The sequence below is a fragment of the Oncorhynchus mykiss genome, chromosome 20 (genome assembly GCF_057628025.1).
Source record: "Oncorhynchus mykiss isolate SJ-2025 chromosome 20, ASM5762802v1, whole genome shotgun sequence".
In the NCBI taxonomy this organism is placed as follows: domain Eukaryota; kingdom Metazoa; phylum Chordata; class Actinopteri; order Salmoniformes; family Salmonidae; genus Oncorhynchus; species Oncorhynchus mykiss.
In genome coordinates this window covers 4,012,775-4,031,506 of record NC_143041.1, presented here as the reverse complement: position 1 = coordinate 4,031,506, position 18,732 = coordinate 4,012,775, and the positions used below count along the sequence as shown (strand labels likewise).

The 18,732-nt window shown below is 41.9% G+C and overlaps 1 protein-coding gene across 4 annotated transcripts; it reads left to right on the top strand.

Moving 5' to 3' along the window:
• The first annotated feature begins 939 nt into the window (after window positions 1-939).
• Window positions 940-16,929, top strand: LOC110498813 (myc-associated zinc finger protein). 4 transcript variants are annotated; one of them, XM_090212023.1, is made up of 7 exons: window positions 940-2,001; window positions 5,608-5,758; window positions 5,996-6,102; window positions 6,725-6,966; window positions 7,413-7,476; window positions 10,090-10,261; window positions 14,418-16,929. In XM_090212023.1, exons 1-7 carry the CDS (start codon window positions 1,969-1,971, stop codon window positions 14,762-14,764), a joined length of 1,116 nt encoding a protein of 371 aa, XP_090068149.1. In that variant the 5' UTR covers window positions 940-1,968; the 3' UTR covers window positions 14,765-16,929. The 4 variants fall into 4 exon arrangements, with proteins under 4 accessions (XP_090068149.1, XP_021431120.1, XP_021431119.1 ...); XM_021575445.3 differs by having other exon boundaries at window positions 7,413-7,485; XM_021575444.3 differs by having other exon boundaries at window positions 5,996-6,393.
• The last annotated feature ends 1,803 nt before the right edge of the window (window positions 16,930-18,732 follow it).

Genomic DNA, 18,732 nt, shown 5'->3' with positions numbered 1-18,732 from the left:
TTATCAGCGACGGATCGCTAGCCACTGCTTTCAGCCTCTCCCTCACGTCTGTCACACCATGCCACGGGCTCCCCGGAAATGTACGCTGAAAAAACCCACATACATCTCATAAAGTTAATGCACATCTTTTTAAATTGATATATTCTAATCGAATTGTACTCAAGAAATGTTCTTCTATACTTAAATATTCAGATCGAATTGTTCTCAGGAAATGTCCTTCCCTACTACGGGTCATATTAGCGGGCTATCACGGGGTAAAAGCACTTTTTAAAATCCATTGCATTAGCTTTGTAAATCACAGTAAAAAAGAACGCGAATACGTACCTTTGGCGAAGGGAAAGGACGCCAGATCTTCTAGTTTTAGTTACTGCACAATAAAAATGGTCTTTACCGCCGCCAACGTAAACGGGGTGTAATAACAGCTGTGGTTGACGCTGTTTGACTGCTCGGAAATGATGACATAAAACGATGATTGGAACCTTCTGACCAACGAGTCGCACTCGCCCCACTGTCTGATTCACATCGCGTGATTTATGATGTCCATTATATCGACTGATTGGTTCTGTATGGAGTGTTATGTAAGAGCCCAAAGCATTATATATACATATATATAATATATGTTACAACACTAGAATTATACGGTTACTGCAGATATATCATGACATTATAATGCAACAACTCGACATAATGCTTCTTTAACACAGGCTTAGGAGATCTTATATGTTGTGATGATAGCAGTCAGTTTACATTAACTTTATGAGATGTATTTGGTTTTTATTATTACCAAAAAACTTCCAACGTGAACTAAAAGTGACGTTAGATAATGAAGATGATCTAATAGAACAAATAAGATATCCTATATCTGTGTTTCCCACAGACCTTATTTTCGGCGTTTATCAAAATCCTACAAATAAGCCATTCATTTTCCTCATAGGCTTTGTCCAACGAACATGGCGGAGTTAGGGCCTTCAAAAAGACTCCATTAATATTTCTCTCTATAGCAACGGCAGAGATCTATTTATGATGGTCTGAAAAATACTGTAGTGCAATATCTGTCGGCCGAAATCCCGAGGAGGAGGGGGCAGAAAGGAAATGCTCCAATGGGGGAAAGGGAACTTAAAGAGGGCGACCAACGAATATAAATGATATCCCTTTAAGAGCAACTGGGACATAGCGGTGCAAGAAAAAGAGAGGAGGGGGAGAAGAAAGAGGATTTAAAAAGAAAAGGAAGAAAGATACATGGAGGGAGGAGGGAGAGCGAGCAATAAAAAAAGAAAGATGACATCCTCGCAATTGAACAGCCGAGGTGGAGCGATAGGCTGCGTCCCGGCGCGAGCGCTCTTAGCTTAGGGTCAGGGCTTGAATCCAACAACGAGGCTTCGACAAAACAAGCGATTGGCCTGTTGGGGGAAATCGGAAGAATAGATTCATAAATTAAAATAATGAACTGCTACTCTTTCGAATGCTTTTATTGTAACACTGATAGTAGTTGTCATTGTGCGTAATGCATTACTTTTAATTTTAAGATCGACCTATTATGACTACGGCTATATAAATAACATTGATTTTGTGCGCACAGATTTTTGGTTTCAAAGTCATCAATGCCAAAAGATATGCATTTCTTATGCTTTGATAAAATTAAAGTTTGAAACCAAAGTCAAAGATAAATAGGCCACTATTGGAGCTGGCAATTCCACTCAGGCAGTCAGCCTAGACGAAACGCCTGCGTAAATTTGAATAGCTTGAATACGCCTGTTAGATAAATATTTTAGGTACATTTTTGATAGTTGCATGTCCCTTTCGGATGATCAATAGCATACTTTTCTTGTTGCATTTGAATACTGTCAACATAGATCTTCTCGCCACAATCATCAACAGTGCGATTAAATATTATGCCAACGGTTTTACTGTCGAATCGCCATCAGGATTACTTAGCTGATTTTATACTCTTCATCGCTTTGGTGCAAAATGGATGCTGCTTGGAGCAATTTTCTCTTCCAGGTAAGTTTTAATTGACCTTCTTTCTATTCGTGTGTGCGCTTTTCTGAAAAATGGCTGTTGAATATTTTTTTTGTCTGTAGCCCCAGGGGCCTGTCCATTTAGGTAAACGAAGTAGCATTTACTCTAAACCAGTGGTTCCCAAACTTTTTATCGTCCCGTTACCCCTTCAAACATTCAACCTCCAGCTGCGTACCCCCTCTAGCACCAGGGTCAGCGCACTCTCAAATGTTGTCTTTTGCCATCATTGTAAGCCTGCCACACACACTACGTGTGAAGCGTCTTTCTTTTCCCACACCGCAGTTAAGCCAAAACCACGCCCCGTTATTCAGAGAGGCGTTCCTCGAGGCTTTGGACGCTCTCCAAGTCCGGAAGTGAATACCACGGAGCGCCAAATTTCAGTCACTGATTAATAACGTTTGCCCTTGTATTTCAAGATTGAAAAATATAACAACGTAATGTGGACAGAGCTATCCATTAACGTCCTTTAACGCGCAAAGACAGATTCAATGGCTGTAGCATAGCGCAATTCGACTGAATGATTAGCTAAAATATTAGAGAAATGATGAATAATAAACATATGCTTTAACCTGATGATATATTATCATTAGTAGTGTAACTTCAAATACCGACCTAGTAACGTTAAGTAGCCCATTTTAACTTAGCTGACCTTCAATTGAGGGAATTCAGCAAAGTTCTGAGCTATTTTTAAAAGTCATTGAAACAAAAAAATAAATACATGGGCAAATGTTACCAGACATGATGATAATAGGCCTGCATTATGGTAGGCAGCTTATTGTTAAATGACACTTCCCATCCTTACCTTGGAAGGCCACTGTGTCTGCGCTCATCGCCTGTGAGAGAGACAACGTTAGCTAGCCAATGGGAGCGTAGTAGAACGCCCCTCTAAATAATGGGGGGGGGGGGGGGGGGGGGGGTTTGGTTGAACTGCATTGGGAAAAAGACACATACCATACATTTATTAAACATAAGAATGAGTGTGAGTTTTTGTCACAACCAGGCTCGTGGGAAGTGACAAAGAGCTCTTCTAGGACAAGGGCACAAATAATAATATAATAATAATCAATAATTTTTCTCTTTATTTAACCATCTTACATATACAACTTTTTGTTCCTAGAAAATTGTGAATAACTCACCACAGGTTAATTGAGAAGGGTGTGCTGGAAAGGATGCACATAACTGCAATGTTGGGTTGTATTGGAGAGAGTCTCAGTTTTAAATAATTTTCCACTCACAGTCTGTGCCTGTATGTAGTTTTCATGCTAGTGCGGGCCGAGGTCCGTGGTTGGAAAGGGCGTCCGTGTCTTAACAGCGCGATTTGCCAAGACAGGATACTCTGAGCGCAGCCCAATCCAGAAATCTGGCAGTGGCTTCTGATTAAATTAAATTTTCACAGAACTGCTTGTTGCAATTTCAATGAGGCTCTCTTGTTCAGATATTGGCAAGTGGACTGGAGGCAGGGCATGAAAGGGATAATGAATCCAGTTGTTTGTGCCGTCCGTTTTGGAAAAGTACCTGCCTAATTTGCACCAAACTCACTCAGGTTCTTCACTATATCTCATATGACATTGTCCGTTAGCTTGAGTTCATTTGCACACAAAAAATCATACAATGATGGAAAGACCTGTGTGTTGTCCTTGTTAGTGCAGAGAGAGAGAAGAGCTCCAACTGCTTAATCATAGCCTCAATTTTGTCCCGTACATTGAATATAGTTGCGGAGAGTCCCCTGTAATCCTAGATTCAGATCATTCAGGTGAGAAAAACATCACCCAGGTAGGCCAGTCTTGTGAGGAACTCGTCATCATGAGAGCGGTCAGACAAGTGAAAATGATGGTCAGTGAAGAAAACTAAGCTCGTCTTTCAATTTTATAAAAAAAAAAAAAAGTGTCAATACTTTGCCCCTGGATAATCAGCGCACTCCTGTATGTTGTATAAGTGTAACATGGTCGCTGCCCATATCATCGCATATCGCAGAAAATACAGGAGAGTTCAGGGACTTTGCTTTAACAAAGTTAATCATTTTCACTGTAGTGTCCAAAACGTCTTTCAAGCTGTCAGGCATTCCTTTGGCAGTAAGAGTCTCTCGGTGGATGCTGCAGTGTACCCAAGTGGTGTCGGGAGCAACTGCTTGCACGCGCGTCACCACTCCACTATGTCCCCTTGTCATGGCTTTTGTGCCATCAGTACAGATACCAACACATCTTGACCACCAAAGTCCATTTGATGTCATAAAACTGTCCAGTACTTTAAACATATCCTCTCCTGTTGTCCTGGTTTCCAGTGGTTTGCAGAATAGGATGTCTTCCTTAATTGTCCTCCCATAAATGTAACGGACATGTACCAGGAGCTGTGCCAGGCCCGCCACATGTGTTGACTCATCAAGCTGTAGCACATAGAATTCACTGGCTTGTATACGAAGCAGTAATTGTTTCAGAACATCTCCTGCCATGTCACTGATGCGTGGTGAAACTGTGTTATTTGATGAAGGCATTGTCTGTATAGTTTTTTGTGCCTTTTCCCCCAGCATTGTCCCAGCTATATCCACGACAGAATTAAGTCCTCCACAATAGTATGGGGCTTGCCTATCCTAGCCACTTGGTAGTTCACTATATAAGACGCTTCTAGCTCCTTATTAATGGCATCTGTTGCTTTTATACATGTCTTACTACTCGAAAGTCGTCTTAATTCTCGCTCAAAAAACTCCCGTCGCTTATTTTTCAAATTGGTCTGTTTTGTTTCTAAATGTCTGCTTAAGAGTGAAGGTTTCATCGAGTTGTGAGATAGTACTTTTGAACATATAACACACTGTGGCTGAGGAAAGGCACTACTCCCAATATAAGTGAACCCCAATCAATGTAGTTCTCATCATATTTGCGTCTTCGATGGTCCAATGTCCCTGTCTGTTGTTCGGTGCTTTCCTGGGGAAGGGGGCAGTAGCTCTTCGGCTGCATCAGATTTACAACTGTCAGTGTCCATGTTAGCTGGGCTAACACCGAATGTAGAATTACTGATGCTAGCATTGGATGTGCTCGTGGAAGCAGAACAACTTCTGTTGTCGACAGGTGCAGGTACAGTACTGCTGGTAGTAGCAGTACTACCAGTAGAGCTGTTATCCGTCTCTATGGCCTTACTTTTTTTTTAACCATTTATCAATTTTTGAGCAAATGGAATGAGCAGCAGCTACGTACTGATCGTTAGTGGAATTCCCACCAGAGTAACGGTTAATGTGATTGGATGTTGATTATTTGACGAGGCTACCTGTATTTCACATTGTGTTGTTGTTTCCCTGAACACTAGATGGTTTCATTTGATTTTTGCAGTGAAACGAGGCTACTCAGGCGAAAAAGACCTCACCAAAATGTATTGCCCCGTTGGAAAATATAAATGTTTTTAAAATGTGAAGAATGTTTTTTATATATATGTATATATTTTTTAAATAATATAAAAAAAAATTAAAAAATGCGAATCACATTTTTTATTTGGTGAACCCCGACGGCATTGCGCTATTCCTGGGGGTACCCCAGTTTGGGAATACCTGCCCTAGACAATGCAGTGACTTTCTGCTGATGGCTGTGTTTATTTCTCCAGACTACTCCCACCCAAAACCAAGTGGAGGGGACCCTCCAATCAGAACTCTTACCAGTCCATATGGCCTCTCCTCAGACTCCTCCCACAGAGCACATTGTCCATCCTCCTTCCACGGTGGACACTGCTGCCCTCAATGAAGAACCCTTACCTGGTGAGAGAATCATGGGTTGTGAAATACCATTGCTTCTTCAGCCGTTATCAGCAATTAAGTTGAAAAGGAAGTAATGTAGATTGCCAAACAAGTGGTCTGTTATCCTGTTATAAGCATAATGTGTTAGTCTTCATACTATTATATTTTGAATTGATAGGGATATTATTATTAATGTGCATTTCCTCTCCCTGTCTTCCTCTTTCATTCCCTCTCTTCTTCCGGTCTTCCGTCCTACAGTGAAGACGGTGTCCCGGCCTGCCCGTGTGCCCCACATCTGTGCCATATGCAGCAAGCAGTTCAAGAACAACTACAACCTGCGGCGGCACCAGTCGGTCCACACCGGGGTACGCATGAAGCGAGCAGGGGAGCAGGAGGAGGGGGCAAAGGAGGGTGGCAATGGTGCCGGCCCAGCGCAGGTGGTGTCGGGAGGTAGGACGGAGAGGTACACGGTCCCCCTCACCCTGCTCCACCTCTCCGTTCCTCCCCCTCTCCCCCCTCCCAGCGTGCTGGCGTCCCAGCAGCCAGCTGTGGGTAGTCAGGATGGCGAAGAGGTTGCCATGGCAAGCGTAGTGGCTAGCGTTAACCCCCATGCTCCTCCTGCAGCTGTTGACATGGGGGCGGGGGCGACAGCACAGGTGGGTCAGGGTGCTTCTGGAGGTTGTTGTTGTCGTCGTCCGTGAAAAGGAAAACTAGACTTTAGCTTTCTCTTGCATGGTCTTTATGGAGATTGTGGAAAAGCCTTATTTTCAATAGAGGGAATTCAGCACTTTATGCAAACGGTCCAAAGAAATTATCTAGGTGTAGCGAGCCATGTTTGTCTGCGTGGTTCGGAAAGACACAGAGACTCGACTATATGATATGTAAATAATCAACAAGGCATGTGTAATAGTCATGTCCGACAATGCATAAAAAACTGTTTTTACTCCTCACAAACAATGTTTGTTCTCCTCACCCCCTCCCCCCCAGCGGCCATCGAACCCAAACCCTGTGCGGAAGAATCACGCTTGTGAAACGTGCGGGAAGGCCTTCCGAGACGTGTACCACCTTAACCGACACCGTCTCTCCCACTCGGATGAGAAACCCTTCTCCTGCCCCATCTGCCAGCAGAGGTTCAAGAGGAAGGACCGCATGAGCCACCACGTGCGCTCTCACCAAGGTGGTGTGGAGAAACCCTACGTGTGCCCCCACTGTGCCAAGGCTTTCTCCAGGTGAGAATGGCACGCTATAGGCCAGAGAGCATGGTTGTGTTAATTTGGGCAGACAAAGAAAATGTTTTCATATATTGCCTCTCTCTCTCTCTGTATTTCGCTTTCTTACACTTTGTGTCTGTGATCCAACGAGTTTGTCAGATGTTTTAGACCTCAAAAGTAGATGAAGATCAAGATGAGTCCACATCCCATGCCATGAGTTGTGTAGATGCAGCTGTAAGGCTCAACCCAAAATGAATGGAAAATTTAAGCACCACAAATTTTGTATCTTTTTCATTCATATTGGGTTGTGGCATTTAGCTGAATCTACACAAAACACGCCCTGGGACTTGAACTTATCTTAAGACATCTGACAAAGTTTTGAATTTGAAAGTTCACATTTTCAGCTGGAGAAAGTGTATAACAAGGTGTTGTGGTCTCAACTCTTCCTGTCTCACTTCTTTCAGGCCCGACCATCTCAACAGTCATGTCAGACAAGTCCACTCTTCTGAACGACCCTTCAAGTGTCCGGTACTTGATGTTTGTGCTATTTTATATCCTTTTACACATCTCAATACAGTCATTGTTAACCATCAATTTGCTTCTCTGTACCTTAAATCCTTCGTACCATAACTATCCATTGTAATAGAATTGGGGTTGGGATCAATTCCATTTAAATTCAGTCAATTCAGGAAGTGAACTGAAATTCCAATTTTCTTTGGTATTGGAATTTGAGTTTACTTCCTTAATTGACTGAATTGAAATGGAATTGACTCCAACCCTGAATTAAATCAAAATGAAAGATCATTTTGCTATTAACCCTGAGCCTACAATTTCCGCTTCCCAGCGGAAATGTAATTAACATAATAAAAAAATCCCAATCAAAATCCATCTGTTTAAGCTGTGCATCCGCTGATATTGCCCTTCCGCATCTGTGGTGGTGGCAGAGCTAGAGCAGTGTTTGTCAGACCATGAGACATCCCGAACATTGCTGTTCTCATAAAACGTCTGTAGCGTCCGACCGGTTTGGCCTACAAAGTATTAAGATCAATCTGTTGAAAGATGACTCTCACGAACGTGGTGGTGTTCTCTGTCATTATGGGGTATAGATTGAAGCTGGGGAAAAAAATATTGTATACATTTTAGAATATGGCTGTAACATAACAAAATGTGGGAAAAGTAGACGGGTCTGAATACTTTCTGAATGCACTGTATATCTTGTAGTTTATTGCCTAAAATAAGGGGTTAAATATACACTGCTCAAAAAAATAAAGGGAACACTTAAACAACACAATGTAACACTAAGTCAATCACACTTCTGTGAAATCAAACTGTCCACTTAGGAAGCAACACTGATTGACAATAAATTTCACATGCTGTTGTGCAAATGGAAAAGACAACAAGTGGAAATTACAGGCAATTAGCAAGACACCCCCAATAAAGGAGTGGTTCTGCAGGTGGGGACCACAGACCACTTCTCAGTTCCAATGTTCCTGGCTGATGTTTTGGTCACTTTTGAATGCTGCCGGTGCTTTCACTCTAGTGGTAACATGAGACGGAGTCTACAACCCACACAAGTGGCTCAGGTAGTGCAGCTCATCCAGGATGGCACATCAATGCGAGCTGTGGCAAGAAGGTTTGCTGTGTCTGTCAGCGTAGTGTCCAGAGCTTGGAGGCGCTACCAGGAGACAGGCCAGTACATCAGGAGACGTGGAGGAGGCCGTAGGAGGGCAACAACCCAGCAGCAGGACCGCTACCTCCACCTTTGTGCAAGGAGGAGCAGGAGGAGCACTGCCAGAGCCCTGCAAAATGACCTCCAGCAGGCCGCAAATGTGCATGTGTCTGCTCAAACGGTCAGAAACAGACTCCATGAGGGTGGTATGAGGGCCCAACGTCCACAGGTGGTGTTTGTGCTTACAGCCCAACACTGTGCAGGACGTTTTTCATTTGCCAGAGAACACCAAGATTGGTAAATTCGCCACTGGTGCCCTGTGCTCTTCACAGATGAAAGCAGGTTCATACTGAGCACATGTGACAGACATGACAGTCTGGAGACGCCGTGGAGAACGTTCTGCTGCCTGCAACATCCTCCAGCATGACCGGTTTGGCGGTGGGTCAGTCATGGTGTGGGGTGGCATTTCTTTGGGGGGCCGCACAGCCCTCCATGTACTCGCCAGAGGTAGCCTGACTGCCATTAGGTACCGAGATGAGATTCTCAGAGCCCTTGTGAGACCATATGTTGGCCCTGGATTTCTCCTAATGCAAGACAATGCTAGATCTCATGTGGCTGGAGTGTGTCAGCAGTTCCTGCAAGAGGAAGGCATTGATGCTATGGAGTGGCCTGCCCGTTCCCCAGACCTGAATCCAATTGAGCATATCTGGGACATCATGTCTCGCTCCATCCACCAACGCCACGTTGCACCACAGACTATCCAGGAGTTAGCGGATGCTTTAGTCCAGGTCTGGGAGGAGATCCCTCAGGAGACCATCCGTCACCTCATCAGGAGCATGCCCAGGTGTTGTAGGGAGGTCATACAGGCACGTGGAGGCCACACACATTACTGAGCCTCATTTTGACTTGTTTTAAGGACATTACATCAAAGTTGGATCAGCCTGTAGTGTGGTTTTCCACTTTAATTTTGCGTGTGACTCCAAATCCAGACCTCCATGGGTTGATACATTTGATTTCCATTGATAATTTATGTGTGATTTTATTGTCAGCACATTCAACTATGTAATGAAAAAAGTATTTAATAAGAATATTTCATTCATTCAGATCTAGGATGTGTTATTTTAGTGTTCCCTTTATTTTTTTGAGCAGTGTATGTTTAAAAACAACAAAATGTTTCCTGATCTTCCTTATCTCTCAGATATAGGAGAGGCGCTTCAGAACAAACTTCCTGTAGATTTTTTTGTGGGGACTATTTGTTGATTCCAGTGAACCTGTTATTCACTGCTAATAGCAGTAATGCCAAATTCATCCAATAATGTTTTTTATACATCTCTTGGATACATTAAGCGGTCTTAAAATAAATCAAAACCTGCCCGGCTTAGACGGGGCTTAACCTCTATAGGCTTAAACTACTGCTTCCTCTGTATCTTTATGGATAACCAGTCATTCCTCATATCTCTTGATGTGTTTAGACGTGCGAATCCAGCTTCGCCACGAGGGACCGGCTACGTGCCCATATGATCCGCCACGAGGAGAAGGTCCCGTGCCACATATGCGGCAAGCTCCTGTCTGCTGCCTACATCACCGATCACATGAGGGTCCACAACCAATCGCAGCACCACGCCTGCCATCTCTGTAACCGCAGTGAGTGTCTGTCAACACCCCAGATTGTTTGATGGGTGAAGATGTTAAGAAACGTTTCGAGTTTATAAGTGGTTTATCTGATCTTAATAAACATTCAAAGTTTATAAATGGTTTATTTAGAGGTAATAAACATTTGTCAAGTCCTGGCATGGAAAAATGTGTCAAGTCCATGCACAAAATGCTTTTTTTTGTCTCAATTTGTACACTAATTTGTTTATATCCATGTTAGTAAGCATTTCTCCTTTGCCAAGATAATCCATCCACCTGACAGGTGTGCCATATCAAGAAGCTGATTAAACACCAAGATCATTACACAGATGGACCTTGGGCTGGGGACAATAAAAGGCCACTTTAAAGTGTGTGTGTGTGGAGGGGAGGGGGGGTGCTGAGGAGTAGTTACAGTGGGGCAAAAAAAGTATTTAGTCAGCCACCAATTGTGCAAGTTCTCCCACTTAAAAAGATGAGAGAGGCCTGTAATTTTCATCATAGGTACACTTCAACTATGACAGACAAAATGAGAAAAAAAAATCGATAAAATCACATTGTAGGATTTTTAATGAATTTATTTGCAAATTATGGTGGAAAATAAGTATTTGAACTATAACTCAGTAAAATCTTTAAAGTTGTTGCATGTTTCATTTCTATTTTTGGTTCAGTGGAAATTAATGACATATAAACTCAGCAAAAAAAGAAACTTCTCTTTTTTTCAGGACCCTGTCTTTCAAAGATAATTCGTAAAAATCTAAGTAACTTCACAGATCTTCATTGTAAAGGGTTTAAACACTGTTTCCCATGCTTGTTCAAAGAACCATAAACAATTCATGAACATGCACCTGTGGAACGGTCGTTAACTTCTCTAGGGTAGGGGGCAGCATTCTGAATTTTGGATGAAAAGCTGTCCTTTGCAGAAGTGTGTGCTTGGCACTTTAACCACTCCAAAAGATGAGGAAAGCTGAATGGCCGTCAGCAAAGAGGAGACAAAATCACTGTGAGCAATAGTTTTTCCAGACTAAGTAAAAAATTGTCTATTCCACAACATGCCAAAATCGCGCACAACACCAAATGCAAATCGACTATCGGTGTAGATATTATATTATATATTATATATATTGCTACAATATCAGAACATGTCAAAACCGAGTTGCAACAGAGCGGAGGCAGGATACTATGCCTCGGATAAGTGTCTAAACGCTTAAGAGTAGTACCCCACAGGCCTACAGCCAACTCTGTGGTACTGTGTCAACACAACATTAGAGCTTTAAAGTCACCACTTCAGACATTTCCATCTTTCTTCCATAATGTCTTCCTGCTGCAGAGGCTGTACTGTCTCCGCACAGTCTTTCAAGCATCGACGACAGTAGCAAGCCACTCCCAACAGCGACATTGTGCTGCTTAGGAACAGGTTTAGGCAGAGACTTTATCGCCACAAGCTTATCTTTAGAGAGGGCCCTGCCCTCAGAAGTAATGTCCTGACCCAAATATTTAACATAACTTCTACACAACTGCATCTTAGAGAGGGAAGCTTTATGACCATTTTCAGCTAAGAACATCAACAATGTATCTTTGTGATAGATTTCCTCAGATGTGGAACAGACCAACAGGTCATCAACATATTGAACCACAGTACTACCTCCAGGGGGAATGAAATCTTCCAGGTTTTCGCCATTTTCTGGGCAAATATGGAAGGTTATTACCATCACCAGGACAGTCCCTTGCAAAATGTCCTGGCTTGCCACAGTTGTAGCAGCTCCAGTCTCTCTTTCCAGAGGTGCCTTGCTCTCCTCACCATCTGCCTCTTCCCCTTCCTCTACCGAGGCCATCTGCCTCTACCTCTACCGAGGCCATCTGCCTCATCCTTGACCTCCACCTCCACAGTATCCTCTTCCTCCAGCAAATAACATCAACTGTGCAGCTTGTAGTTAAGCACCAGCCTTGGAGTTCTTAGACCTGATTTGTCTTTCTGCATGGGGATGTGAGGTTTGACATCAGCAAGGGTCTTTGTCTCCCACCCAATGCATGTAGTGGTCACAGCTGTCTTCTGGTCTTGTCGCAGGCCAGTAACCACTGCATGACACAGCAGACTGCCGAATGAGTCTTTGTCAGGGGTCAGACCAGAGTGCTGGAGGAAGATCTCCATTCGTTCCTGATAGTCCTAAAAGCTCTCACCGGCCTTCATCATGGTGGAATGTATTTTCTGTTAGTCTGTGTGCTTTGGGTTTGTTGTCGTTACATTATTTAACACAGCAGTGAGTTGGTCAGCACAGTTGGCATCACTGTTCCAACCTCCTTTACACTGGTTCCACTTGAACTTCAAACACAGACGGAGTATTTCCTCAATTTCACAATTTCAAAGTTAAATGAACAGATCTTTATTATCATGGCCGGAGAGTATTCTACTTTGATTATACATGGCAAGGATTGCTCTCACCTCTTCTTCAAACTTCACAGCATCTTCACAGAAGACACAACAATGTTCACTACAATACGATCACATGCAGTACCAGTCAAAAATTTGGACACAACTACTCTCTCAAGGGTTTTTATTTATTTTTACTATTTTCAGACATTAAAACTAGGAAGTGACATGTAGTAACCAATTAAAATCATAAACAAATCAAAATATATTTTATATTTGAAATTCTTCAAAGTAGCCACAATTTGCCTTGATGACAGTTTTGCACACTCTTGGCATTCTCTCAACCAGCTTCATGAGGTAGTCACCTGGAATGCATTTAAATTAACAACTGTGCCTTGTTAAAAGTTAATTTATGGAATTTCTTCATAATGCCTTTGTGCCAATCAGTTGTGTTGTGACAAGGTAGGGGTGGTATACAGAAGATGGCTCCATTTGGTAAAAGACCAAGGCCATATTATGGCAATTACAGGTAAAAAAAAAGCAAAGAGAAATTTAAGACATGAAGGTCAGTCAATTTGGAAAATTTCAAGAACTTTGAAAGTTTCTTCAAGTGCAGTCACAATTAACATCAAGCACTATGAAACTGGCTCTCATAAGGACCACAACAGGAAAGGAAGACCCAGAGTTACCTCTGCTGCAGAGGATGCGTTCATTAGAATTACCAGCCTCAGAAATTGCAGCCCAAATATATGCTTCACAGAGTTCAAATAACAGACATCTCAACATCAACTGTTCAGAGGGGACTCCGTGAATCAGGCCTTCATGGTCGAATTGCTGCAATGAAACCACTACTAACAAACACCAATAAGAAGAAATGACATGCTTGGGCCAAGAAACACGAGCAATGGACATTAGACCGGTGGAAATCTCTCCTTTGGTCTGATTAGTCCAAATTTGAGATTTTCTAACCGTCATGTTTTTTGTGAGACACAGAGTAGGTGAACGGATGATCTCTGCTTGTGTGTTTCCTACCGTTAAGCATGGAGGAAGAGGTGTGATGGTGTGGGGGTGCTTTGCTGGTGACACTGTCAGTGATTTATTTAGAATTCAAGGCACACTTAACCAGCATGGCAACCATAGCATTCTGCAGCAAAACACCTTCCCATCTGGTTTGCACTTAGTGGGACGATCATTTGTTTTTCAACAGAACAATAACCCAACACACCTCCAGGCTGTGTAAGGGCTATTTGACCAAGAAGGAGAGTGATGCAGTGCTGCATCAGATGACCTGGCCTCCACAATCACCCGACCTCAACCCAATTGAGATGGTTTGGGATGAGTTGGACCGCAGAGTGCCAAAAGTTTGCAAAGCTGTCATTAAGGCAAAGGATGGCTACTTCGAAGAATCTAAAATATATTTAGATTTTTTTAACACTTTTTTTGGTTACTCCATGATTCCATACGTGTTATTTCATAGTTTTGATGTCTTCAATATTATTCTACGATGTAGAAAAAAGTTTTTAAAAATAAAGAAAAACCCTTGAATGAGAAGCTTTTGACTGGTACCTTATATCTCTTTATCATGCGTGGGAATCATTTGGAACGGACTTCTAAAATCAAAATCACTTGCAGCAGATTTGCTGTTGTTTTTACAGTCTTAGTCCAACAATGTTTGTTTTTTTGCTCAGAAAACTTGGGGGGCCAAATAAAATCACCTGCCTTTTGGGGAGCCACGCTATAAAGCATTACTTGTACAGCCTTGAAATGATACTAACCGCTAACTCTCTGTGTCTCCTCCAGGCTTCACCACTCTGACCTACCTGCGCGTCCACGCCCAGAAGCACCACGGCCAGGAGTGGAAGGAGAGCGCTGGCGTCTTCGGCGGCACGGGCTCCGGCGGTGTCCTTGTGTGCCAGCTGTGCGGGGTGCACTGCAAGACCCCCACCCAGCTGCAGGGCCACATGGGCACCCACAGCACAGGGGGCCAAGGGGGATCTCCCAGCCCTGTCACCTCTAGTGGGGCATCCAGCTCCTCCATGTCCCTTGGCAACATGGTGTCCGCCCCAAACTTCTACATCAGCGGCAACACGGTGGTGGACCTGCTAGTGTCGGATTGCTCCAGCATCCAGCCTCAGTCCCACAGTTAGCAGAGTGGAGCCTCATTTGAACCACATCCCCTTGAGTCCCTAAGTCCTATAGTGAGAGGTTAGGAGGACAAAGGGGGCTTGCTTAGGGGAGAGCCACAGTAAAGAATGTGGCTACTCAAAGTCCCATAGCTAGTGGAAAAGGTGGAAAGGGACAGAGCGGGCTGGCTTAGGGGAGACAGAGGCAGAGAGAAAGTATGTGAGAACAGTTAGGAGAATGTGGCGAGAGGGGGACGTACGCTGCTGATTCGATAACCCGAGACAACGACAAATACGAAAGTGAGTTTCCCCAACGTGGCTGAACTTTCTTGCACTTTCAGGACTCCTATGACTCCTATATGTGGTCTTGTGTGCGTCTACTCTATCCCTCTCCCTCCCTCCTTCCACCCTTGGTCTCCCTCAGTCCCAGCAACTACTCCCCTCTGCTAGTAATGTGTATGTCAGAAAGACTTTCCTTTTGTCTCCTTTTTGTCGCTCTCTTTTCCGAGCCTTCAAAAGAAAGGCTCGTAGTAAGAAGTTGGGGGATGATATAAAAGAGTAACAGGGAAATTATCTTACAAAAGGTTGCGTATATTAGTAGGATATTCTGAGAGAGAATGAAAAGTTGAGGGGGAGAATAGCACATAAGTCAGGGGCTGCTACCTTCCAGAAATGGACAGGAGTAGACACTGTGTATAAATTGTGTTTTCACAGAGTATGTCTGTTTTAAATAGGGCCAACGATGTATCTGGAGGTTAGCCCATACTGTAATGGTGATTATGAACAGTGTACTTCATCTATTTGTTTCAGGTACAGTAGAGAGAAAAAAACATTGGTAAAGTTGAGTTAAGGAGTATCAAGCACCTTACAAATGTTGATGTTTAATTTCGCCGAAGGTTCAGACAGGTATTTGCTCTGCGTCTTCCTCTCTGGGCACGGCCACATTTTAATACACAATGAGGTGCTCATGACTGCTACTGTACAGCCAGGCTCATGACACAGTTCACTTGCACCTAAAACACAATTTGCATGAAAGTGAAACTAAGACAACTTTTTGCGTTTAGGAAAAGTAAAGTTATCATGCTACAAGAACGTTAGCCGCAGTCCCCCTTACACTACAGATCAAGTGGCCATTGATTCAGTCAAATTAATTGTACCCATGTCTGCCATTTTCTTTGTTTGTAACTGTCATTGCCATAGTCTCCTTTGTTTTGTTCCTTGTACAAGTTCACATGATTAAAACTCATTCATTCAAATTCTAGACACCACCATGTACAGTGGGGCAAAAAAGTATTTAGTCAGCCACCAATTGTGCAAGTCCTCCCACTTAAAAAGATGAGAGAGGCCTGTAATTTTCATCATAGGTACACTTCAACTATGACAGACAAAATGAGAAAAAAAATCCAGAAAATCACATTGTAGGATTTTTAATGAATTTATTTGCATCTTTTTAAGTGGAAGAACTTGCACAATTGGTGGCTGAATAAATACTTGTTTTGCCCCACTGTATATGCGCACAGCGTTCTGATCACAACTCATATTATGACTTACTGCTCCCCATGAATCTGAGAAAGATCACTTTTCCTCAGATAATTTTGGTTGTTAGACTTTTTCAGTGGTTAAGGTGTGATGTCATGGAAGGTCTTTAAAGGTCAAAGGTCAGGTTGAGATAAGTATATCCAGGTACTACTTGTGTTCTGTGCCCCACCCCTGGTATGCTTTCAATAAGTCCTGGTTTTGTACCGAAGTGCTTCATTTCATCTGTTTAGTGTTGGTATGTTAGCTTGAAAAAAATTTGAGACTTGTTCTTCCTGTTGAGAAAAGTAGTGATTTAATCAAAGTTATTTTAGGGTTCCCGCATTAAGCAAAACAAATTATATTTTTTAACTATATTCTATGAACCTGTACAGCTCTTGCGATACATCTTAATGCCTTATTGTACTCAACTGCGTTTTTAATTATTTTATTCTGAACTATTTAAAATCTTAGTCATGGATTTATTAAGGACATTAATGGGATGTATTTCTATTTTTATATTTCAACAGTATGCATGTTTATGAACAGTTGTTGGAGCCAAACCATTTTTGACGCTTACCACGATCATGAATATTAAGTTATTATTTTGTAGATGAAGTAGAGATCATGTTATTTTGTAATGTTTACTATTAAAAGTAAAACGACTAAACAGATGAGGTGAGGGGTGTCCATTATTTATTTGGTGTTTGTGTCTGTCACACACATGCTTGAGATAGATAGTCTTAAGGATTTTTTGTCAATGTCAGATCAGGTGTAATGAGAATGGTGGGCGGTGGCATGCAACTGGTAACAACATCTGTGGTATCTCTGACAAGTAAAATATATTAAGTGTGAGATGAGCATTTTTTTTATTTGAGTAAACGGATGAAAGTACATAATGGGCTCACATTAATGTCGTAATTAGACAAGATATTGAGTTTCTTAAACAAAGGTTCAGATGGAGCCAGGTAATTAGAGGAGGCTAGTCTTGCAAATGACTTTTGTATGATGTGTAATTTGTGTAGGTAGGAGGCATACAGTATATACTGGCCCAGACAATATTACAGTGAATGAGATATGGGTAAATTCAGCTTTAGTATAGAGTTAGGAAGCAAGCTTGATGAACCAAACCACTAAACTGTCTGATGATACCAACAGATTTCATCACTTTGCTGCAGGAAAATTAAGTATGCTGTTTCCAGGATAACTTTTCATTAATTAGAACTCAGAATCGGAATCTACTGGATGTTCCATTTCATTCCCACCAATTAAGATTCTGGCTCTTTTTTTATTTTTTACCATGCTTATTTTTATTAATGATTAATACAATAAAGTTACATTTGTTAACATTTAAAGATAATTTGGCCATGCCTGAGTTGGCTTCATTAATTAGTGAATACAAATTATTGTGTGATAAAATCAAATTGGTGTCATCAGCAAAGAGAATGACAAGTATGGTAGAATACACAGCAGCAAGGTCAATGACATAGATTAGGAATAAAAAAAGGTTCAATTATTGAACCCTGTGGCAGGATATCTTGGCCCTGGTAGGTGCACAGATGTTTGTATGAACAAATTGTTCTCTATCACAAACATAAAGTTATAGCCAATTATATGTATAATCATGAAAACGTAATAATGCAATTCAATAAATAATATTTCATGATCAACCGTGTCAAACACTTTGGATACATCTAAAAAAACGGCAAGTGCGTATTCGTTGTTGTTCAGGGCTGTAACGATTTTATCCACAAGTTGCAAAAGAGACACATCTGTGGAGTCGTTTTTACAAAAACCATATTGGTGCTCATATAGAATAAAGTGCTGATTTAAATGTTTCAACATTCTCTTATGCACCAATTTTTCTAGGATTTTAGTCAAACGTGTTAGTACAGATATTAGGTGATAATGTGTAAAAGATCTGGAATCCCCAGATTTGTAGAGGGGGATAACTTTGGCAATTTTCAAATCTTTAGGAACAATACCAGTTTGCATTGATTTGGTGAAGATTAACAGGACCAGTCAAAAGTTTGGACACACCTACTCATTCAAGGGTTTTCCATCATTTTTACTATTTTCTACATTGTAGGATAATAGTGAAGACATCAGAAATAACACATATGGAATCATGTAGTAACCAAAAAAGTGTTTTAAATTTGAGATTCTTCAAAGTAGCCACCCTTTGCCTTGATGACAGCTTTGCACACTCTTGGCAATCTCTCAACCAGCTTACACTTGTGTGTATAAGGTAGTAGTTTTGGAATTGTTAGCTAGATTACTTGTTGGTTATTACTGCATTGTCGGAACTAGAAGCACAAGCATTTCGCTACACTCGCATTAACATCTGCTAACCATGTGTATGTGACAAATAAAATTTGATTTGATGAGGTAGTCACCTGGAATGCATTTCAATTAACAGGTGTGCCTTGTTAAAAGTTCATTTGTGGAATTTCTTTCCTTAATGCATTTGAGTCAAT

Excerpts from the sequence above, each read along its gene's own strand:
- LOC110498813 (XM_021575443.3), top strand. The coding sequence starts at position 1,969 with ATGGATGCTGCTTGGAGCAATTTTCTCTTCCAG. Across the intron at positions 6,394-6,724 it reads GGGCGGGGGCGACAGCACAG|CGGCCATCGAACCCAAACCC; the intron begins GTGGGTCAGGGT and ends CCTCCCCCCCAG. Across the intron at positions 10,262-14,417 it reads CTGCCATCTCTGTAACCGCA|GCTTCACCACTCTGACCTAC; the intron begins GTGAGTGTCTGT and ends TGTCTCCTCCAG.